Below are 20,922 nucleotides of genomic sequence, written 5' to 3'. Positions count from 1 at the left end.
TATACTTGTCTTCTATCTTCAGTCTCTTATTTTCTGGTAGCATTTTTTTTAAGCAAATTGGGAAATTTTTTTGTTTGTTTTTGGGCAGCAGGCCTGTTCAGGAACCCTTGACCTTGGTGTTATCAGCACTGTGCTGTAACCAACTGAGCTATCAGGCCAGCTCCCGCAGGCCAATTTTCTTTAAGCATGTTATGTCTTAATCATTCTTTCAATGAAATGACTGTAGATTGCTGGTAGAGTGCTAAAGCTGAACCTGTTTCTGTCAAATATCTAAGGAATGTCTGCCTTTTACCTGGCCAGGTGCTTTCCATTAATACACACAGGTAACATTGCATTCTTATCTCAACAGGAAATGTGGCTTAAGATATCTTCAATATAGTAATACTTATTTCTGTATCAGCTGGACAAACTTTAAAAAGTCCACAGTCTTGGAACAGTTTTTGTTATGACTGAAAATTTAACCTTGGTCCCATTAGTTTTAGAAAAACATCCAAAAGGTTTTTTTTTCCTATGGTGGCTGGCCGGTATGGGGATCTGAACCTTTGACTTTGGTATTATAACACCAAGCTATAACCAACTGAGCTAACCGGCCAGCCTCAAAGGCAATTTTGATTTGTTGGAACCACTTGGTCTAAAGCTAAGACAACTTACTACATGGGTTGCATAGAAACTGTCCCAAAGTCCCAACAAAGGACAGGAAAACTTGTGATTCTGTAGGAACATTGTATCCTCACGCTGAGGTCTGGTTACGGGGATTGTAGTAGTGCCTTTTTTTCCCCCTCTCGGGTCTCAATTTGCTCACTTGCTGTTATGTTACCAGATTTCTCAACTTTCCTGTTTACCTTTTTCTCCCCAGTTACAGCTTACATTTAAATAGACAAATTATCTTTTGAAATAATCCTCAATCTGAGGAGAATAAATTAGGAATTCTTAGAAAGACATTACAAATGTGTGTCTTTATTAGTGTTTCACAAAAATAGATTATTTGGATTAATTAGAAGAAATTTGCTCAGGGAACATAAACTCTTTGGCTGTAGTGGAATAGTGTAGAGAAATAGTGTACTCTTTATGCACACATTCAACCCTTTTTCAGTAGCCCCCACCAGTGATGTTGCTGTGCCAAGACCTCTGATTTTCTAGGGAATTTGCTCTTTCTACAATTATTCAGGAAAAGAAAGGCAATTTTCTTTTAATGTTCTGACTCTCAGTACCATTTCTAACACTTTGTCCAAACTGCTTACCAGAGTTCTTTAAAAGGTATAAGAGGGGTCTTAGTGGAAGGCTTGAAGCTGGACCCTGCTGCTCTAAGAGAATAAATTTTGATTCCTTTCCTTTTTTCTTAAAGTTAAGAATCTTAAGCATAATAGCTGTGAGTCTCTCAGAGTAGATGTGCCGAGAAAGGTTTTGTTCTGCACAATGGTTAGCCTGAGCGCTAAAGTTAGAAACAAATTGTAAATGCTTTAGTGCTGCTGAGCTCGTTTGTAGGCCTGGAATAATAACTGTCATCACTGCGGCTGTCCGGTCAGCAGGGTAAGGACTGGTGAGTAAATTATTAAAAACACACACATATGAGGGATTTCATGTTCTCTGAGAATGCAGATCTTGGCGATGTTGCTGCGTTCTGGAATTACTATTTGATATGCTCTTATTCTTAACCATTTTGCTATTTCATTGCCCAAGTTTATGCCCCAAAATAAACTTTTATATTAAAGGTAATTTCATGTAAGTCTAGAATCATGATAAACCAATTTCCTATCATTTTTCCTTGTTTTATTGGTCTTTAATATAAATTTTTATTTGTTTTTTACTTGAAATATATTTTGTTGTGATGAAGTAATCTTTAAATGAGGCATTATGTGGTAACAGATAGAAAGTAAACTAGATGTCCACATTATCTTGTGTGGAGCAGACTCAGAGATGTAATTAATGATATTGAGTATCAAGATAAAGAGTAAAAATAACTGTTTTATTTCTGTAGCTCCCTCCTTGGGCCTGTGGATTCATAATGGATACAAATTCTGACCCAAAAAACTGCCCCTTTCAGCTTTGCTCTCCAATACGTCCCCCAAAATATTATACGTATAAATTTGCAGAAGGCAAACTGTTTGAGGAAACCGGGCATGAAGACCCAATCACAAAGACTAGTCGTGTTTTACGTCTGGAAGCAAAAAGCAAGGTAGGTCTTTGTAATTTCCACTTGCAGCTCCCACTTACTGAAAATATACTGATTGCCAGATACTGTGCAGTTGCTGCACAGTTTCCCCAAGCAGATCCTTTGTACCACAGTAAGACCCAAATGATTTTAGGGAATACATGGATTTTTTTTTTTTTTTTATCATGAATTAGAAAATAACTAACATCAAGCCTTTGATTTCACTTGATGTTTGTTTGAATTTTAAAAGTTGATTTAAACTTTTGCTTTTTGCTGCACTTAATAATCATTGTTAACCATTTAGTGTATCACCTTGCAGATTTTTTTTCCATCAACAAAATACATACTTTTTGGTTTTGTTTAGTTTTACAAACATGGGATTATACCAGTCTACCTAAATGTTGTAATTATTATACCTCAGATAGAAAGAACAGTTAAGCTAAATTCTTGGAGAACTAACGGATTCTTCAGGCATTAGGGGAGCAGGGAAGCAACTGCTACGTGGAAGCAGCTGTACCTTTCTACAGGCGTTTTTGCACTGCTGATGAATTCTGGGATCCAGCCCACGTCAGGACTTTACCCCTTCCTTTTCACAGGTTTTCAACCAGCAAGCTTTTCTGATCATACAGTTGAAATTGGGGAAGAGGCAGGGGGATGAAAACACCAAGATTATTTTGTGGAAGTTAATCTACATCAAGTTTTATAAAAATGAATCTTACTGAGAAGTGAAAATTCATTTATGCTGTTGTAACAAGTTGGGGATGATAAAAAATGAGAGGAAGATTTCCTTCTTATTTGCTAACACTCTGGTGTGTCTCCATTTATTGCCCCAAAGTGAAGTTTTCAAAATGAGAATGACTTGGTTATATTATTTTCCTAGTAAACTAGAACTGTTTCATTAGTTTCTTTAAGCAGGGTGAGAACCAACTTCACCACCCTTTTTCTATGAAATGAATATCAGAATAGTTTGGGCTGTATGAATTATGAATTTTCTCTGTCCGGAGAGTGCCTAGTTTGAATCAACTGGGCATGATGAGTTTAAGCCACACTGGGGAATAGATACATGACCTACAGGTAGTTTAAATGTTAAAATTTATAAAACTTACTTAAATCACTTTAAAATTTTTAAAATAAAGTTAAATAGGCCTTCAAAGAGGATGTGGGTGGATATCGGGAAGGTCAGTAAAAGATTTCAGATACTAATGATTGAGAATTCTGTGTGTAGGGGACAGAAAATGAGCTGATAAGAGTTGTTTAGACAGCATATTTGTAAATATTCAAAGATTAGAAATGCCAGTATCTAGCCCTAGGCGTAGGAAGAATTCTATACTAGGATTTCTAACCTTCATAGATATCTTGGATTGACCTGAAAGGTAACAATTACTGTAATACTGGGTAGTGAAGAACTCTTTTAAAAAATAACTTTATTGTCATGAAAAGACACATTTAATCAAATGTTTTCAAGCCAGTCTTGCTGCTATTTTCTGGTTAATATTGTAGGTCAGCAAGGTAGCTGAAACCCGGAACCATGATACATTTTTAGAGACTATAACTCTTTTTGTCTTAAGTGAAGTTTGTGCTCAACATCAATAATTAGCACATGGGGGGGAAAGTGCATGTAAGTGTATTGTTTTTTTAATAGATTTTTCATTAACAAACTTTTTGATAAGATGCAGCTCACATATACATATACATTCACAAATCATATGTACATATATATTCAGATATTATAAATGTCGAGTTTTTAATAAATTTTCCACAGATGGAACATACTTTTTAACTACTAACCATCCTAAAACAGATGATTGTCACTCTCCCAGAAGACCCCTCTCCCTCCTCCTCGTCATTAACCCCACTCTTCTCAAGAACTTCTAATCTCATTTTTTTTAGTCAAGATTTTTTTATTAGCATATTCATTATTACAAATCATACTTATTCTTTATGCCCCTTATCCAGTCTCTCCCAATCCCTCTCCCCCGTCTAATAACCATAGATTTGTTCTCTCCTTCTGATGGATTACCTGTTCCTCTGTTGGTTTGTTGCCTGGATGATCTGTCCAGTGCTGAGACAGGTGTGCTCAGGTCCCCCACTATTATCATATAGCAGATGCTTCTTCTGTTACTCTGAAGTGTGCTTTGTGAAGAGAGAGGACCTCTTTTTTTTTTGGTCTCCGCTGGTGACTTTCCTTGTGTCAAAGCAGTCAGGTGTCTGGCATGCCATCTGCACAGTGGCTGTGACTACTGCTATAGCAACTAGCCACTTTTGCAGCAGCCATGGCCATTGTGATGGCTATGGTGGGCTACCCACATGGAAATGGTGTTTTTGGCGTGCTCTTTACCTGGTTGCAGCTGGGTTCGGCTTCCCCGGGCTCCATGCCTCAGGACCCCAGCCTTAAGTGTATTTTAAATTGGGGATAAAACTGTTTTAAAAGACTCTTGTTCACATGCATAGTAATTCTTCATTTCCAGGATGGAAAATTAGTGCCAATGACTGTTTTCCACAAAACGGACTCTGAGGATTTGCAGAAGAAACCTCTCTTGGTACATGTATACGGTGCTTATGGAATGGATTTGAAAATGAATTTCAGGCCTGAGAGGCGGGTATTGGTGGACGGTGGATGGATATTAGCATATTGCCATGTTCGGTGAGTCAGCACGTTTTACCTGGCGTATTAGCGTTACAGCACAGTGACAGATGTGTTGTTAGAACTTGACTCAGTAACAGACTTATTGATCCAGAAAGCAAAAGGGTAGATTTTTAGAATTTTTAAATAGATGTATCAGTCTCTGTACTTATTTAGTAACATTATTTACTAAACATTATTTCCATTTAATTCTCCGGAGTTTAGGTTTTTCTTCAACAGCTTCTTAAGCTGGACTCCTTTTTTCCGGTCTAACATTTTATTTTAGCTTTTTTCAAGACACAAATACTATTTTATGTTTCTGTTTAAAATTTTTCACTTCCTCCCTATATTTAGAATGAAGTCCAAATTCCTCAGTATAGTACTCCTAATGATCTGGCTTATCTCTCTGATGTCATCTATCATCACATCCTTTCAAATGACATGCTCTGTCACCTCCTTGCCCTTGCATGTGCTGTCTTATCTGTGTCTTGATGTCTTCCCTTTTTTTGCCCTTCTGGAATCATATATACTTCCTTCACTACCCAGCTTAGGTATCATCTCCGTAAGCATTCATGCTCCTGACTCCTGTATATACCCCTAACCTGAAAGATGGATGTTTTTTCCTCTGCTTCTGTAATACCTTAAATATGCTGTATCATAGGAGCAACCACATTGCTTGGTATATCTTTGTTTTCTTTCCCCACAAAATTGTGATCTACTCCAGGGCAGGAGATTTTTCTTTGCTTATATTTTTAAGGTCTGCACTTAACACATTCCCTGACAAATAGTAGGCGGCTCTCAAAATACATTTGTTGAATCAAATTTGATTGTCTATATCAAGGGTAGGCAAACTTTTTCTCTAAAGAACTACATAATAAACATTTTAGGTTTTGCAGGCAACATATGGTCTCTGTTGCATATTCCTTATTTTTTTCTCCCAACCTTTAAAAATGTAAAAATCATTCTTAGTTCAAGGGCCATACAAAATAGGCCTCCAGATAGTTTGACCCCCAGCCTACATCATTAGCATTTTTTTTTTTCCAACTAAAGCTTTTTTGCCCTTTAATTTCAGGGGTGGTGGTGAGTTAGGCCTCCAGTGGCACGCTGATGGCCGTCTTACTAAAAAGCTCAATGGCCTTGCTGACTTAGAGGCTTGCATTAAGACGCTTCATGGCCAAGGCTTTTCTCAGCCAAGTCTAACAACCCTGACTGCTTTCAGTGCTGGAGGGGTGCTTGCTGGAGCATTGTGTAATTCTAATCCAGAGCTCCTGAGAGCTATGACTTTGGAGGTGAGTACATTCTGTCTATACCATTTACAGAATGGGGGAGGCGTGAAGCCTTAGGCTGCTCTAAGAAAAGATTCCTGTTACAATTTTACCATAGCATTGGCATATAACAAAGCTTTTAATTTTTAAGCACAGAATAGTAGTTCTAGGAGAATTTCTGAAGTTATTTTAATATATTTATTCTTTACTTGTTCTTTTTTGACAGTATTCTTTATTAATTTTTAAGGATTTCCACTGAAAGATATTAATGGCTATTCCCACTGATCACTTATTTGTTGTTGGAAAAGAGATGAAGTATAAATGACTCACAGTTCTAGAAAGCCAGGTAGAACATCCTGGGACTCTGGGATGTGCTGAGTCTTTTGACTCCTAGTCAGTGTGACAGTCTAATGTCCATCAACATTTTAACCTTGGAAATAGGGAATTTTTAGACATTCCATTCTTAATGGTCTTTTGAGTATAGTTTTCCCATAGTTTAACTGAAATATCCTGTTCTGGAAATATTCTGTAGTCTTTTCCTGGTATCTAAAATTATGAAGTTATATAATTCATAACTTTATATATAAAGGTTTATATATAAAGGTTCATTTCACCTTTATTATTCTCCTGCTTCCTGGTTAGATACTCTAGAAAATAATGACTGGGATGGGAGAGAGTAAGTTATTTTCAGGGTTTTTTTTATTTTGAGGGTAAGGGGTGGGGTATACACTGTGGACTTGTATTAAGTAAATAAATTTTAAATAGCCCTAATCTGTAAATGTATTTTTTTAAAAAATAGCCGGCTGGTTAGCTCAGTTGGTTAGAGCATAGTCTTATAACACCAAGATCAAGGGTTCAGATCTCCATACCAGCCAGCCACCAAAAAATTTTTTTTCAAATTGAAATACTAAAACCTATCCACAAAGATAATAACGGGAGCATTATTTACAACATAAAGAAAATGTTACATTTGACTCTTAGAAATTAGAAAGGAAACAATCAGAAATATATGTATAAGGATATTTACCTAAGGTTGCTTCTTATAGTGAAAAATTACAGGCAACCTAAATATCTAACAATAGGGGATTCATGAATGAGTCAACATTCTTAATTATAAGCAGCAAAAACCGACTCTGACTAATTTAAGCACAAAAGGGATTGATGAAAGGGTACTAGGTAAGGGCAGGTATGTTCAGAGCCAGTGTTAGGGGCTGCACAGCCAGAAACATAAAACTGGCCCAGTCAAGCTATTACTGTTGCCATTCTGAGCACAAATCAACTCACACTCCCAGTGCTGCTTTTAGAAACTGGATGTAGCTGTGGCACCTTTGCCAGAATAAATTCTTCATGATCACTACTTGTTTGAACCACTAACTTCTCGTTCAAATTTTGGAGCACATGTCTTCTAGTTGGTAGACCTAAGGTCATGTGGCTACTCCCAAGCTTCAGGGAGAGCTGGGAAAGGGAATATCTGGCATTTAGTATCTCTCCAGTGAGAGGCAGGCTGTGTCTGATAAGACTGTGGATTTTCCAAATGCAGAAAAGGAATTCAGATGCAAGACAGTCAAAAAGAATTACAGATGCCCACTGTACTTGATTAATGTTACTATGAGGGGAAACTGAAAAGCATGTTAATGGAAGAATATAAAGCAAAGTGAAAAAAGCAGCCTCCATTTTATTAAATGTTTTGACACTGGTTATGAGTCAACGGGTGGTTTTCTCTTTCACCTTGGATATTTTCCAGATTTTCTTTAATTAGCATTTATCACTTTTAATGTGAAATGTTCAACGGGTGAAAAAGAGTTTATTCATATATTGTTGAGGGCTTTTTTGTTTTTTAAAATTTTTAATTATGGTAAAATAACAAAATTTACCATCTTAACCATTTTTAAGTGTACAGTTCAGTGTACATTCATGTGGTTGTGCAGTCAATTTCCAGAACTCAATTTTCATCTTGCAAAACTGAAACTCAGTACCCATTAAACAACTCCGCTAGTTCTCTTCCTCCCCCAGCCCTTGAGAACCACCTTCTACTTTCTGTCTCTATGAATTTGACTACTGTAGATACCTCATATAAGTGGAACCACACAGAATTTACTTTTTGTGACTGGCTTATTTCACTTGGATTATATTCTTCAGGTTCATCCATAGTGTAGCATATCTCAGAATTTTATTCCTTTTTAAGGCTGAATAATATTCCATTGTATTTGTACATCTCCTTTTGCTTATTCATTCATCTGTTGATGAACACTTGGGTTGTTTCCATCTTTTGGCTATTGTGAATAATGCTGCTATGAAAACGGGTGTTACAGATACCTCTTTGAAACACTACTCGGTTCTTATGCATATATTCCCAGGAGTGCAATTGCTGGATCATATGGTAATTCTAAGTTTAAGTTTTTGAGGAACCACCATACTGCTTTCCACAGCAGCTATACCATTTTACACTCTGACCAATAATGCATAAGGGTTCCAGTTTCTCTACATTGTTGCCAAACCTTGTTATCTTCTGGTTGTTGATTTTTTTTTTTTTTTTTTTTTTTTCCCTAATCCTACTGGGTGTGAGGCAGTAGCATTTATTACTTTTATATTAAAAAAATATATGTGAATAAAAGCCACCAAACTAAAAATAAAAATTGTGAAATTAGAAGATAAACCCTTTCTTGCTACATAAATGTCATTTAAGAAGTCTGAATACTTTAAAAGACAATTACAAATTACAGGACTTAGTTAAGGACTGTAAGTAGTTAGTCTGGCTGCTGGGAATCTACATGGCTTCTTGAACTGTGTTCTCTCATATCAGTATGTATATTTATAAAGTGTAATATTTTTCTGAAACTCACTTTACAGACTTCTTGGCTGAAGGATATGTTTCTTTGGCTTTTTATTTTTAGGCACCTTTCTTGGATGTTCTCAACACCATGATGGACACTACACTCCCTCTGACATTAGAAGAATTAGAAGAATGGGGGAATCCTTCATCAGATGAAAAACATAAGAACTACATAAAACGTTACTGTCCCTATCAAAATATTAAACCTCAGGTAGTGAAAAGACTATTGTGATTTACTATCCTAAAGTGATAAAGATAATCAAAAGGACACTTACCTGAGCTGAGGCAGAAATTAGCAGGGCTTTAGAAATGTTTCAACTTATAATACCCAAACATCTTTTAGCACCAAGAGTTATGCCTTAATTACTAAATCAGAAGTAATTGAGGTCTTCTGTTAATTAAGGTCATGGTCTCTTTAGTCAAGAAAAGGCTATTCCAGGTAACAAGTAGTCTAGTACTATAATACTGAGGCTCTCTCAAGAATATCAAATAAGAAAAAACTTCTAGCACTTGGGGGAAAAAAATTAGAGGTAATTCTTTTTAATGATCTATAAGGTGGAAAGGGACCATAAAGAATAATGTAAACTTTCTGTACATCTTTTTTTTTTTTTTTTTAGCATTATCCTTCAGTTCACATCACAGCTTATGAAAATGATGAACGTGTACCTCTGAAAGGAATTGTCAGTTATACAGAGAAACTCAAGGAAGCTGTTATGGAGCATGCTAAGGAAACAGGTGAAGGTAGGCAACTGCCTAAAAACAGGGAACATGGCTAAGTGAACTAGTACCCTAAGCGTACTGTTCAGAGTAATATATTTCATGCTATCAACTAGCACATAATTGTTTTCCTATGTTGACTACCCAGTTGAAGTCTATGTATCTATAACCTCTTTTTCAAAGGACAATATTAAAATAAGATAGGCAGGACACAAAGAAAAAAGTGAATTTAAAAATCATATAACTTGGAGATGTGCTATCACACAATCATTCATTCATTTAGCAGTGTTTATTGAGCCATTATTTTTGGGAATCTCTAAAAGACAGTTTCTGAGGTTTTTACTCTGGAGCTTCCATGCCCAAATTAGCTGCTTTAATTTCCTCTGGGTATCTGTTTCATTAGATAATAACTCTTCCTTTTTGCCTTGAAACTGCATGCCAAGACATTCTGGGTTCAAGGGTAGGAGGGACCCACACACAAGTCACATAGTCTCTGGTATTCAGCTCCATTTCTCACTCCCACCCATTTCTGTAGTTGGTGTTTCCAGAGCACAAAACTCTCAGATTCCACAGGGCTGACTGACTACCTTCTAGGTCACAACCTTCTTCAGGAGTTGCTATAGTCTCTTCCATCCGTCAGCCCCTGGGCCTCCACCTGCTTTCCCTGTTTCAGAAATTTGTCTTCTACTCCTTGCTCCTTCTATCTCTTTGTTAGTGGTAGTGATGTTGCTTTTTGCCTTTATTCTTTTACTATTATTTGAGTAAAGTACTCAAAAGGAGAGGGGTGAAATGGGTCTCAATCATCTATAGACCTTCTAATTGTTTTAATATGTTAACTCTTCCAGGTTATCAGACCCCCAATATTATTTTAGACATTCAGCCTGGAGGCAATCATGTGATTGAGGATTCTCACAAAAAGGTATGTTGTCAAGTCCCTCTCAGGTGATGGATTCCCCAAGTAGGGATGTGTTGTATGCAAGTTTCCAGTGGTTGCGGCACCGTTTATGTTGCAAATGTCAGGTCTATGGTTGGGACCCAGTAGGGAAAGGAAGGGCACTGAATGAATCAAGAGAAAAGACTGTCTCTTGTACTTGATAAGTGATCTCTGTCAAAGAAAGTAATTATATCTTAATTATCTGAAGCCTTCTGCCTCTGTCCCAAATAAAAAGATTCTTGCCATAAACTTCTGACTTTGGAGTTAAGTGAAGATAGACAAAAAGAGACTTAAACACTGAAGTTTTACCACAAAGGCCTTCTATCTAATTGTAAAATGTGTTTCTTTTAGATTACAGCCCAAATCAAATTCCTGTATGAGGAACTTGGACTTGACAGCACCAGTGTTTTCGAGGATCTTAAGAAATATCTAAAATTCTGAAATGCTACATTCAACTAGAAATTGGAAACCCACTGAAATATTTCATAATCTTATTTCCAATTGGGTTAGCAAAAGTGAGATTTTCAAGTTATTAAATAATTTTTAAAAATTTGCTTCTCCATCCAGATTTTGCTTAGTCTACATCACATTTGCTTATACAGTTCTGTCCATTGATGCACCTAGGACAGTAGTTTTCAAATCATGCTCCTTAGGACATGGAGTAGGGGGTAAGGAAAGGACTGGCGACAGCAGAACTGTAGACCTCCCTTCCAGTCAGAACAGCTGTGGTTTTGTCTGTCTTACTAGGATTATCTTTAAACAGTTTACAAATCAGTGTCCTGCCTCTTTGCTAGTGAACATTTGTAGACACAACGACAGTGAGTAATCCTCCAATTTCTATGACTCCATTTTAAGGAAAAAGATAATATTCTTCACATCAAAATTCAATAGAACTTTCGAGTAATCTGGGGTCCTAAGGTGTTCTGATCATCTCTTATTGATGCTATCTCAAAGTTACAGGTTCCTACAAGTGACAATTTTCTTATAAACATTTTATTCTTTCAGAAACATTTGAGAACCTTTCCTAAAGCAGTTATATTCAAGCTACAGAAATATCTCAGAATTAATGACTGTTCATAAAGTTTACCCAGCAGTGTGCTATACATGAAGTTACTGCAAATGCTTATGACAGAACGCCAGTGTCTTCATCTCTTTCATAGAGGTGCCTAACACAAGCTGTATAATATGTTCAATACACTGGAATAGCATGCTTTATTGGAAACAAAGCATCTATCTCTGAAAGCTGTTTGGTGGTGAAGCAGATTCTTTGTGTTATGTTCCAGGATGAGTCCGTCTCCCTTGTTCAGAAAAATGCCGCTTGTATCAACTACACTGCCTTTGTCAGCCGAATTGGTACTTAATCTTATTCTCACTCTTTCAGGAAGACCTGGAATGATTTCCTGTAGATTTAGCAGTGTTGATTCTCCAAAATTGAGAATCACAATAAAGATTCTGTCTATGCCATCCAGCTCTCTTGTATACACAACATAGTGGCTGTCATTCCTCAGATTGCAAAACCAGCCTCTGCTAAGGAGCAGCTCATTGGCATGAAGTAGACTTAAATCTTGATATAACTTCAATGTTGATCCAGGATGAGTCTTTTGGACCTATTTTTTAAAAAGAGTATTTACATAAATATTTGATTCTAAGAATTTTCTTAAAATATTTTTAGTGTCTAATAAGGAATTATTTCCCCAAAAACCTTGCTTCAATTTTTCCCCTTAGGCCTGGCTGGTCAGCACAGTTGATTAGAGCATGATGCTGATAATACCAAGGTCCAGGGTTTGATCCCTGTATAGGACAGCTGCCAAAAAAAAAAAAGTGCCCCTTAGAATAACTACCAAATTGTAAGCATTAATAAGTAGATAAGAATATAGAAATTTCAAATTCAGAGTTTCAACTTGTCCGGGAATCATTGCAGAATGCACCATGCTTTGCTATATCTTAGAGACCAAATCTGACTCGACTTGAAGAATCCCAAAACAAATGTCTTAGGTTAATGGATATTTAACTTGCCTAAATAAAGTCACTTTATGCTATATTGTAATTGCCAAATGTCTGGAAGAAAAGCAACAACCATGGCAGTGGACTCTGAGAAATGATGAACTTGGGCTTATCTGTGTCTTTCGTAGAATAATGTGTAGGCTGAATGGCAGAATAATATTCTGTTGAATGGTTTTACCAGTGAATGGTTATTACCATTCCCTTTCATGTTAACATTTGCATTTATAACATTTTCTTATATTTTTATTCCTCTCCCCCCATATTTTATATTATTTATTCAGGATAGATTACCAGAAAGACAATTACTATGTCAAAGAACATGGACACTTAATACATAATGCCAAGTTAGTCTTCATATTAGACACTTGATACATAAGTTGCCAAATCAATGGTCATGTTCATTTCACTGTACTCTTGCCAGCCACATTTACTGGGGTGGTTATTGCTGTTGTTCTTCAATGACTATTTAATGGGTGTTTGAAAAAAATGTTTATTTTCTGTTTATCAGGTACGAAGATATTTATGGTCTTGTCAAAGTTATTATTAACATTTTCTATAGCCTTAGATAATGCATGAAAAGAACATAGTGCCACTCACATAAGAAGTGCCCAGTGTTAGCTACGATTTTTGTCTACTTATCACTTTCTAGAAGTATGTCGAAGTCTCTCCCTGTAATTGTGGATTTCTCAATTCCTCTTTGCATTTCTAAGTACTTGTTTTACATATTTTGAAGCTACTGTTAGATGCATAAAGATTCATGACTTTTAGTGCAATGTTCTTTTATCAGTTTTTGAAAGTTGCCTTTGTCTCATATAATGCTTTTCATATTGAATTCTATTTTGTCTGCTATTAAATATTTCCAAGCCTGCTTTTTGTAACTTTATTTTTGACTAGGAAATGTGTGCACACAGTATAAAATTCAATTACAAGAATATATAAATAAAAAGGTTTTCTTCAACACTGTTCCCTAGCTTCCCAGTTCCCCTCCCGGAGACAGACACTATTACTGTTTATGTGTTCGTTCATTTTTCTGTATCATTAATACATTATGTGTATTACACGTAATACATTCTGTGCCTATGCAAACCTATGTTTACATATTTTTTCTCTGTTTACACAAATGGTGATGTTTCCATTCTGTACTGTTTTTTATTTTATACATGTTAGAACTGGTTTCATATCAGTACATATAGAGCTTCTTTATTCTTTTTAAAAGCCGCATATTAGTCCCATAATTGGTTGAACTAGTTTTTCTATTGATAAAATATTTAAATCATTTCTGGAGTCTTCTGCTACTTAAATAGTGCTGCAGTCAAGATCCTTACAAGTATTCCTAGATAGAAGTATCTAGGAACTACTAGGTCAAAAAGTCTATGCATTTTTTTTGTCTTGATAGCAATAGCTAGGTTGCAAGCTCTCTTTTTGTTACTGTTTGCCTGCTATGTCTTTATTATAAATTCTTTCCGTGTCCTTTGTATTAGCTATGTTTCTTATGTCTGATTTTTGTCTTATGTAATCTGAGTGTTTTTATCTTTTAAGAGGTGAATTTAACCCATTCATATTTGTGATTACATATGTTTAGACATAACCTTGAAGCCTTATTTTATCTTTTACTTATAGTTACACTAATGTTTTAGTTGGGTTTTTTTTCCCCTCTTTAGCTTTTTATTAGGTCGATTTAAACAATGTTATTTTTTCCTTCTAATGTTCTTTGAAAACTATACATTTATGTCTGTCTAACAGTTACCATTAAAATTGTAGTAATAATTTTAAAATATACTTAACATCTAGAACAATGGTGTCTAATAGAACTTTCTGCATTGCTGGAAATATTTTATATCTGCTGTCTACTATGGTAGCCACAAGCTACTGAGCACTCAAAATATTAGTGTGATACAGGAACTGAATTTTTAATTTTAATAGTCACAATAGCTAATGGCTACTGGACAGGTCAAATCCAAAGTTACTCTTTTTTCATCCCCTGCACAAGACAAGCATGTTTGCCCCCCCCCTCCCCCTGCCAACCCTTCCCATATAGAAATGTCACTAAGATTTTTGTTGCAGAGTACCTTATTTTACATCATGCACCAGAAATTATTTATCCTTAAGTTTTGCTGGTTCCTTTCCTCACTATTTTTTGTACATATGTCCCTTTCAGATTCATTTTTGGTTTTGCCGGAGTCCCCAGATTATTCTTTCATAAAGTAGCTACACATGGTAAAATCTAGGTCCTTGCTTATTCATCTATATTTTGCTCATACTCTTAAATACTAGTTGGAATGGATATAGGAGTCTTGGTTTAAAATTAAGTTTCCATTACAGCTTTGAAGATAAAGTTCTGATATGTTCTAGTATCCAGCTGTGAAGTCTGATGCCAGTCCAATTCTCAATTCCTTTCTCGGGCAATGTATTTTCAGGCTTGGTTTCTTACTGAATAGTTGTAGGACTTGTCTCCTTATCCTTTCCATTCTAGAAAAAGATAAAGTCTTCCTTTATCTCTGGGTTATTTATTACATGTGTTTTATTACTTTGGTTATGTTTCCTGCAGTCTCTGTTCTCTTCCAGGATCTTTTGTTATTGTGTTTTTGGATCTTTTTTGTTGTATCTCTGTAATTTTTTGTTGAAATTTCTGGATCTGTCCTCCACGTATCAAAAATTTTTTCTCCTTTTTTTTCAGTGCATTCTGGGACAAACCCCTAGATCAGTTTTCCAGCACACTAATTAGCACTTCTATCCTATTTCATTGTTTATTTTGACAATATCTTACATTTCTAAGATACTAATCACTTCTTTAAAGAATGTCTAGGAGCTCCATAAAAAACAATCCATTGGGGATATTTATATTTATAGTGAAGTCTTATGTTTGCTGCTATCTTTCCTCTGCTTTCTACAGTGTTCTATTAGGAATGGCGCCTCTCTCTTTCATGTTCTTGGTTTTTCTCAAATGCAGTGTGATTCTTGGTGATTTGTTCACTCTTGTTTTGGTCTTCCTTGCTTGACTGTCTTCAGTTGTCTGCTTTTCATAATTTTGAGAAGCTGAGTTGGATGTGGGTCTGGTTTGTCTTTGGGATGTAGGGTTCTTTTCCTACGTAGGGTAATAAGCTAGCTCGAGTCCTGCCCTCCTCTCCTGGCCTCTGTGAGCTGAGTAGCAAAGGCTCTCATTTCTGAAATGAAATAGCCTGGGGACAGCACTAGAATTAGGTCTTTCTTTCTTCTGCTGCACTTGTAGAAGTTTGACCCTATTTCAAGCTTTGCTGTACTCATTCCAATAGGCATGTGATCACAGGCCTTGGATTTTTCCCCCTTAGGAAAATCCTGCTGTGGCCAATTGTAGCAGTTTAGGAAATTCCTACAGTGCTTTTTTAGCTGTACCTGTTAGAGCTATTTTCTCCTGTTGTAGACTCCAGTTTCTATGCTCTTGTTTTTCTATAATGCTGATTTTACTTTCTTTTAAAAATTAAATTCTCATCTGTTAGTGGCATCATTCCTTTCTAGGGCTATTATGGATGTATTTTATTAAAATGGCATTGCCTGGGACTTATGGATAAGATTTAGCATACCTCCAAGCATCACCCGTGATCATTTTCAAAAACATTGCTAAAATGTGCATTTACATATTTCCATCTTTGCTGGTGTGCATTTTTACGTAGGGTTTCTTACATATTAGATTCAATTTGGTCTATGGAAACATTTTGGACATAATGTAAATCAATAAAGGCATTTAATCCAAAAAATTTTTTAAATATCTATTTCAAAACTTACGAACATATAAAACAAAGTTTATACTACCTAGGAATTCTCAATGATGGCTTGGAACAGCAAGTTGTGGAAACAGGAGGGTTTGTGTGGAGTTCTATATCAGAATAACCTGGGGAGTGTTTTCAGGTTATTTAGTAGATTGGGACGAGAGAGTGCTATATATTTCTTAAGTATACTCATGTGATGTCAATAATTTCTCTTCCCCTAAATTGTTTGCAGTGAGATTTCACTAGTACATGACACTAGTGCTTGTTCGCTATGAGAAAAGAAAAAAGTACAGGCAAATGCTAAAGGATATGCTTTTCCAGAACAGCCACTTTAGGGATTATTCATATCTTCTGTTTTTTCAGGTAAATAGTCTTGCTCTTAAATCCACATTACCCTAGATTGATTGATGTCCTGCATGCCTGCCCACGCAGTTGCCTCCTTCCCTCCCTGCCTTTTGAGGGGAAGAGAGGAAGAAAAGTAGCTGGGCTCACTGAAAGATTTCCATCAAGTTGCCTTTGTGGCTCATTGGTCTTATTAAAAGTCATTCCAATGAAGACTTGTATGTTCTGTATGGTACTCAGATGGTAAACTTATGTACCAGTTTGTACTTTCACAAAAACATGAATTGCAAATTCCTTACAAATTGAAAACTGCGAGAACTCTGTGATTCATTTAAAGAGTGTCAGTTAAGGTTTTAGACATACTCAGGGTTAGTGTATGTTGTCAGTACATAAACCCATTTCTTGTTTCTAGAATTAGCATAAAGTTCTCATTGATACTTACATCAACATTCACAGTGTGGTAATCTGAATTGGTGGGTAACCAGGTGTGATTGCCTTCAGAAAAACCGGCATTTGAGCTATTGTCCCACTGCATTGGTGACTTGGAGAGAAGGGTATTCTATGTTAAAAGAGCAGAAAGAGAAAACAGTGGTCTGGTTAATAAAAGAAACACACTGCGATACTGATTCACTTCATAATTATTTAATTCTCTATAGTTCTTAGCTAGTGATTGTGTTCATTAGCATTCGTGATGACAAGGCCTTAACATTCAGTGCATAAACCAGTTTCACACTTTAAATTGGAAAATAGCTAATAACATCTTGAACTGAACTTTAATACATGCATAGAATTTTTGCTGCTTTTCCCTAAAATTGAGTAGTGTAGGATTTCAAACTGTGGCATTACTGACTCATGTTACTTCGTTCTACTGTGATACAGTGATAGTGAATTCAAGAACACTGCCATGTACAAGTGAGCCTGAATTCTGTCCAGCTTGCTTATCCAGCCTGGTTATTGTGCATGAGCACGCACATACAAATTTGTGAACTGAGAAAGAAAAAGTTTCACCTTCAACAAATATTAGGGAAATTGGATCTCATACAATTGAAAGCTAACCAGACAAATAAAATGTTTAAGACCAGTTATCTACCCAGCAACCCATTGTAAGATCCATAGCCTTAAATAAAAACCATTCAACTTGGAGGCTGTGCGTTGCACTTGGTAACATAAAAGGAAGTCTTCGTGCTGTAGTCACATGAGATCTAGCAGGACAAATAAGAATTAAAGAAATGTGTTCCTAACTGTCCGTGTTTCAGGTAGAGGATAATGAATACTATTCCGAACTAAACCACTAGTTCTCAAATTTTAGTGTGCTTAAGAATTAGCTGGAAAGCATCTTTAAAATGCAGATTCCTGGGCTCTACCCAATAAATTCAATTGTGCGGCTCAGAAAGCATTTTTAATAAGCTCTCCAACCACCAAGGAAGCGGAGAATTCTTACATCTAACAGTAAGGAAGAAAAGCAAAGTAACCATGATTTTCAGCAATGGAATAGAAATAGTAAATCCCCCGATCTGGCAAAAAACAAGCACTTGGTTTTACAGCTGTGGTACATGGTTAAACTGTATTAAACTTACAGTATCATAGCTTTCATTGAGATTTGTGGCTAAAATATTTGCCATTCCTATTTCTTCTCCATAGTAAGTTATGGGAGTTCCAGGGAGTGTTAAAAGAAGCATGTTCATGATGTTGACATATTCGTTCCCCAAACGAGAAGTCAGCCGGACAGTGTCTGGTCCACCAGTCTGAAAGGCAGATATTTTTTACACAGTTCTACATACAGTTTTCTGGAAGACTTACCTTATTTCACAGAAAGTCCACCAGGCAGATAAACAAGGTTGCTGTGGATACCTTGGTATCAGCAAGTCCTAGGCCTGCTACTGGCTGTGTAACTTAATGTCTTGGCCACTGATGATCAACAAAATGGTGATTACAATGTACTTCACAATGATATTGCAAATAAGATAAAATTTAGAAAATATGCATATTCATATTTTCTCACATTTGAATAAGAGAATATTGACAGGAAAGGAAACAATGTTTTCTCCATACAGAGCAGGACAAGGGAACAAGGAAGAAGGGACAGGGGTGGGAGAAAGACGTCTTATGTGCCCCTTTTTTTTAGTTTTGACTTTTGAACTATTCAAAACATGTTAAAAGGTAAATCAGCTTTTATAAAGAAATTTACATAGTACAAGAGGAAATTTTGTAAAATGTTCTTCATTTTTAAATATTTCTGTTAAATGCTCAAGTTACATATTGTAACATCTAGTCCTTATTTAAATAAGAGTTTATTTAAATCACCTGATAACTGTTCTCATAACACAATTCGATCTCATGTGTATTTGCTGAGCATGGCATTTTCTTTAAAAAGTACCTTTGTAACTATATTATCTTATTTCCCCTCTGCACAACAATGCTATCAGATATTATCTCCATTTTACAAATGATGAGACAATCTCTGAGAAATTGTATTATGTATTGTATTGGTCATGGTAGGAGGGAGAAACAGCCTCTGAACTTGAGTCTTAGAACCGGAACTTGATTGCTACAATTCCAGAAAAGGGAGTTTGCTTTTTTTTTTTTTCCTTAGATGTACTAAAATGATCTTTATTATTATATTTTTATAGACCATTGTAAAGTATTTTTCTATTTTTATGGTCAGAAAATTAGGTCTAATTTTGGCTCTATCCTTTTATTCTTTTCATCATCTTGAAATCTGCTGACAAGAAACCCTGTGGTTTCTCAAGCCTTCTGGACATAGAGCATTTTGTTTTTCAGAATTGAAATCAGGAAATATTTCTACAAGAAGTTCACATCCATGGCACAGATCGGGGCCTCTCACAGGCTGAGTCAGGTCCCAGTCACCTATGATAACAGACTTCCAATATATTAAAATCAAATGCTACAAACTATATTATAAAATTTGTAATATAGGAGAAACTTCCAGAATGGCAGACTGGGGACCTCCAAAAAATCTCTGTAAAAAAAGCAAGGCGAATGCTGGCAAAAACCGTAAAGTTTTTTAACTTCTTTTAGAATTCCTGAAATTAAAGGTTTGCAATAATCTGAGGAGTATTTATTCAAGAAAAACAGCTGGATCTCAGTAAGAACAGTGAGTTTTGTAGCTCTAATGATTAATGTGCCCTCATCTCAGACGTCTCTCTTCAGATCTATGATCTGAAAACCAGCCTGCTCACCAAAAGCTTTGCAACTACTGTAGCTATGAAAACCAACAGCCTAGCAGCCACTGGAAGGGCAGAGTGGGTTTAAAGTTTACCAAAAGCTTCATCCCTAGAGAACTGTCACTATTTGACCTTTCCGGCAGCTACTTTGGGTTGGGTGTTTTCTTTATCTGATCTGATTCAAAGCTGACTGTACAAGCAACAACAGCCCTATCACCACGACATTTGCTGAAAACAATTAGCAGCAATTGTTTAACATTGCACCTGCCTATGGTGGTGTTACCAACTGGGGCTAACCAGAGGCTGACTAAAAACAATAAAGGCTGGGGAATAAGATGTCCATAAAGGGTTTTCAAAAGAGCTGACATATTCCTAGGAATCTAGGAGGCTACACTCATGTGCAGGGCTTCATGATGAGGGCTGTGCAGATACTCAGGGAAGACCTGAGAAGGCACTAATCACTCATTTCTGGCTAACCTTGAGGGTCTGTGCAAGCAGAAAGTGAAGACTAAGGCAGAGTTGTAAACTGCCTGCCAGAGTGTTGAAAGCATGCACACACACAACCCTTCAGCAAAGGCTGGGAGACTTATCGATTAAAGGCATCTGAGTAATCTCTTTCCAATCATTAGCAAGACTTCCCTGGCCACAAAAAACAAAGAATACAAACTTTACAGATTTAGTCCAAAAAAAATCAATAAGGAAACACAGCAATGACAACAACAAACACTGGGGAGGGGAGAATGTGATTTCCAGAGTTTCATATTATATTACATCAATAATATAAATTTTATATTATTTTAAACATCCAGTTTTTAACATCAACAACAAAATATGGGACATGCAGAGAAACAGGGCCCACACATAAGGGAGAAAAAAACAGTCAATAGAAAACATTGCTGAGGAAAACCAAACATTGGACTTACTAGACAAATCAGCTATTATGAATATGTTCAAAGAACTAAGCTGTGTCTAAAAATTTTAAAACATGAGAACAATGTCTCACCAAGTAGATATTATCAATAAAGAGAAATGATGAAAAAGAACCAAATAGAAATTTTGGAGTTGAGAAATACAGTAACTGAAATGAAAAACTCACGAGTTTTGAGGCTTGACAGATTTGA

The 20,922-nt window shown here is 36.1% G+C and overlaps 2 protein-coding genes across 3 annotated transcripts in view; one reads left to right on the top strand and one right to left on the bottom strand.

Annotated features, from left to right (window-relative positions):
• PREPL (prolyl endopeptidase like) overlaps positions 1–13,396 on the top strand; it is a 39,798-nt gene extending 26,402 nt beyond the window's left edge. For both annotated transcript variants that reach the window (XM_063077957.1, XM_063077959.1), the window contains 7 exons: positions 1,979–2,176; positions 4,621–4,796; positions 5,848–6,064; positions 8,935–9,084; positions 9,491–9,614; positions 10,436–10,509; positions 10,876–13,396. In XM_063077957.1, the coding sequence (XP_062934027.1) occupies positions 1,979–2,176; positions 4,621–4,796; positions 5,848–6,064; positions 8,935–9,084; positions 9,491–9,614; positions 10,436–10,509; positions 10,876–10,965 (1,029 nt within the window). In that variant the 3' untranslated portion in view covers positions 10,966–13,396. The remainder of the gene's footprint in view (positions 1–1,978; positions 2,177–4,620; positions 4,797–5,847; positions 6,065–8,934; positions 9,085–9,490; positions 9,615–10,435; positions 10,510–10,875) is intronic.
• Positions 11,691–20,922, bottom strand: part of SLC3A1 (solute carrier family 3 member 1) — a 36,540-nt gene continuing 27,308 nt past the window's right edge. The window contains exons 8-10 of the mRNA XM_063077960.1: positions 18,194–18,361; positions 17,059–17,175; positions 11,691–12,131 (exon numbers count right to left, since the gene is read on the bottom strand). Coding sequence (XP_062934030.1) covers positions 11,691–12,131; positions 17,059–17,175; positions 18,194–18,361 — 726 coding nt within the window. The remainder of the gene's footprint in view (positions 12,132–17,058; positions 17,176–18,193; positions 18,362–20,922) is intronic.

Source organism: Cynocephalus volans, chromosome 14 (assembly GCF_027409185.1).
Source record: "Cynocephalus volans isolate mCynVol1 chromosome 14, mCynVol1.pri, whole genome shotgun sequence".
NCBI lineage: Eukaryota > Metazoa > Chordata > Mammalia > Dermoptera > Cynocephalidae > Cynocephalus > Cynocephalus volans.
Note: the sequence above shows the minus strand (reverse complement) of the source record. Positions and strands in the feature narration are given on the sequence as shown.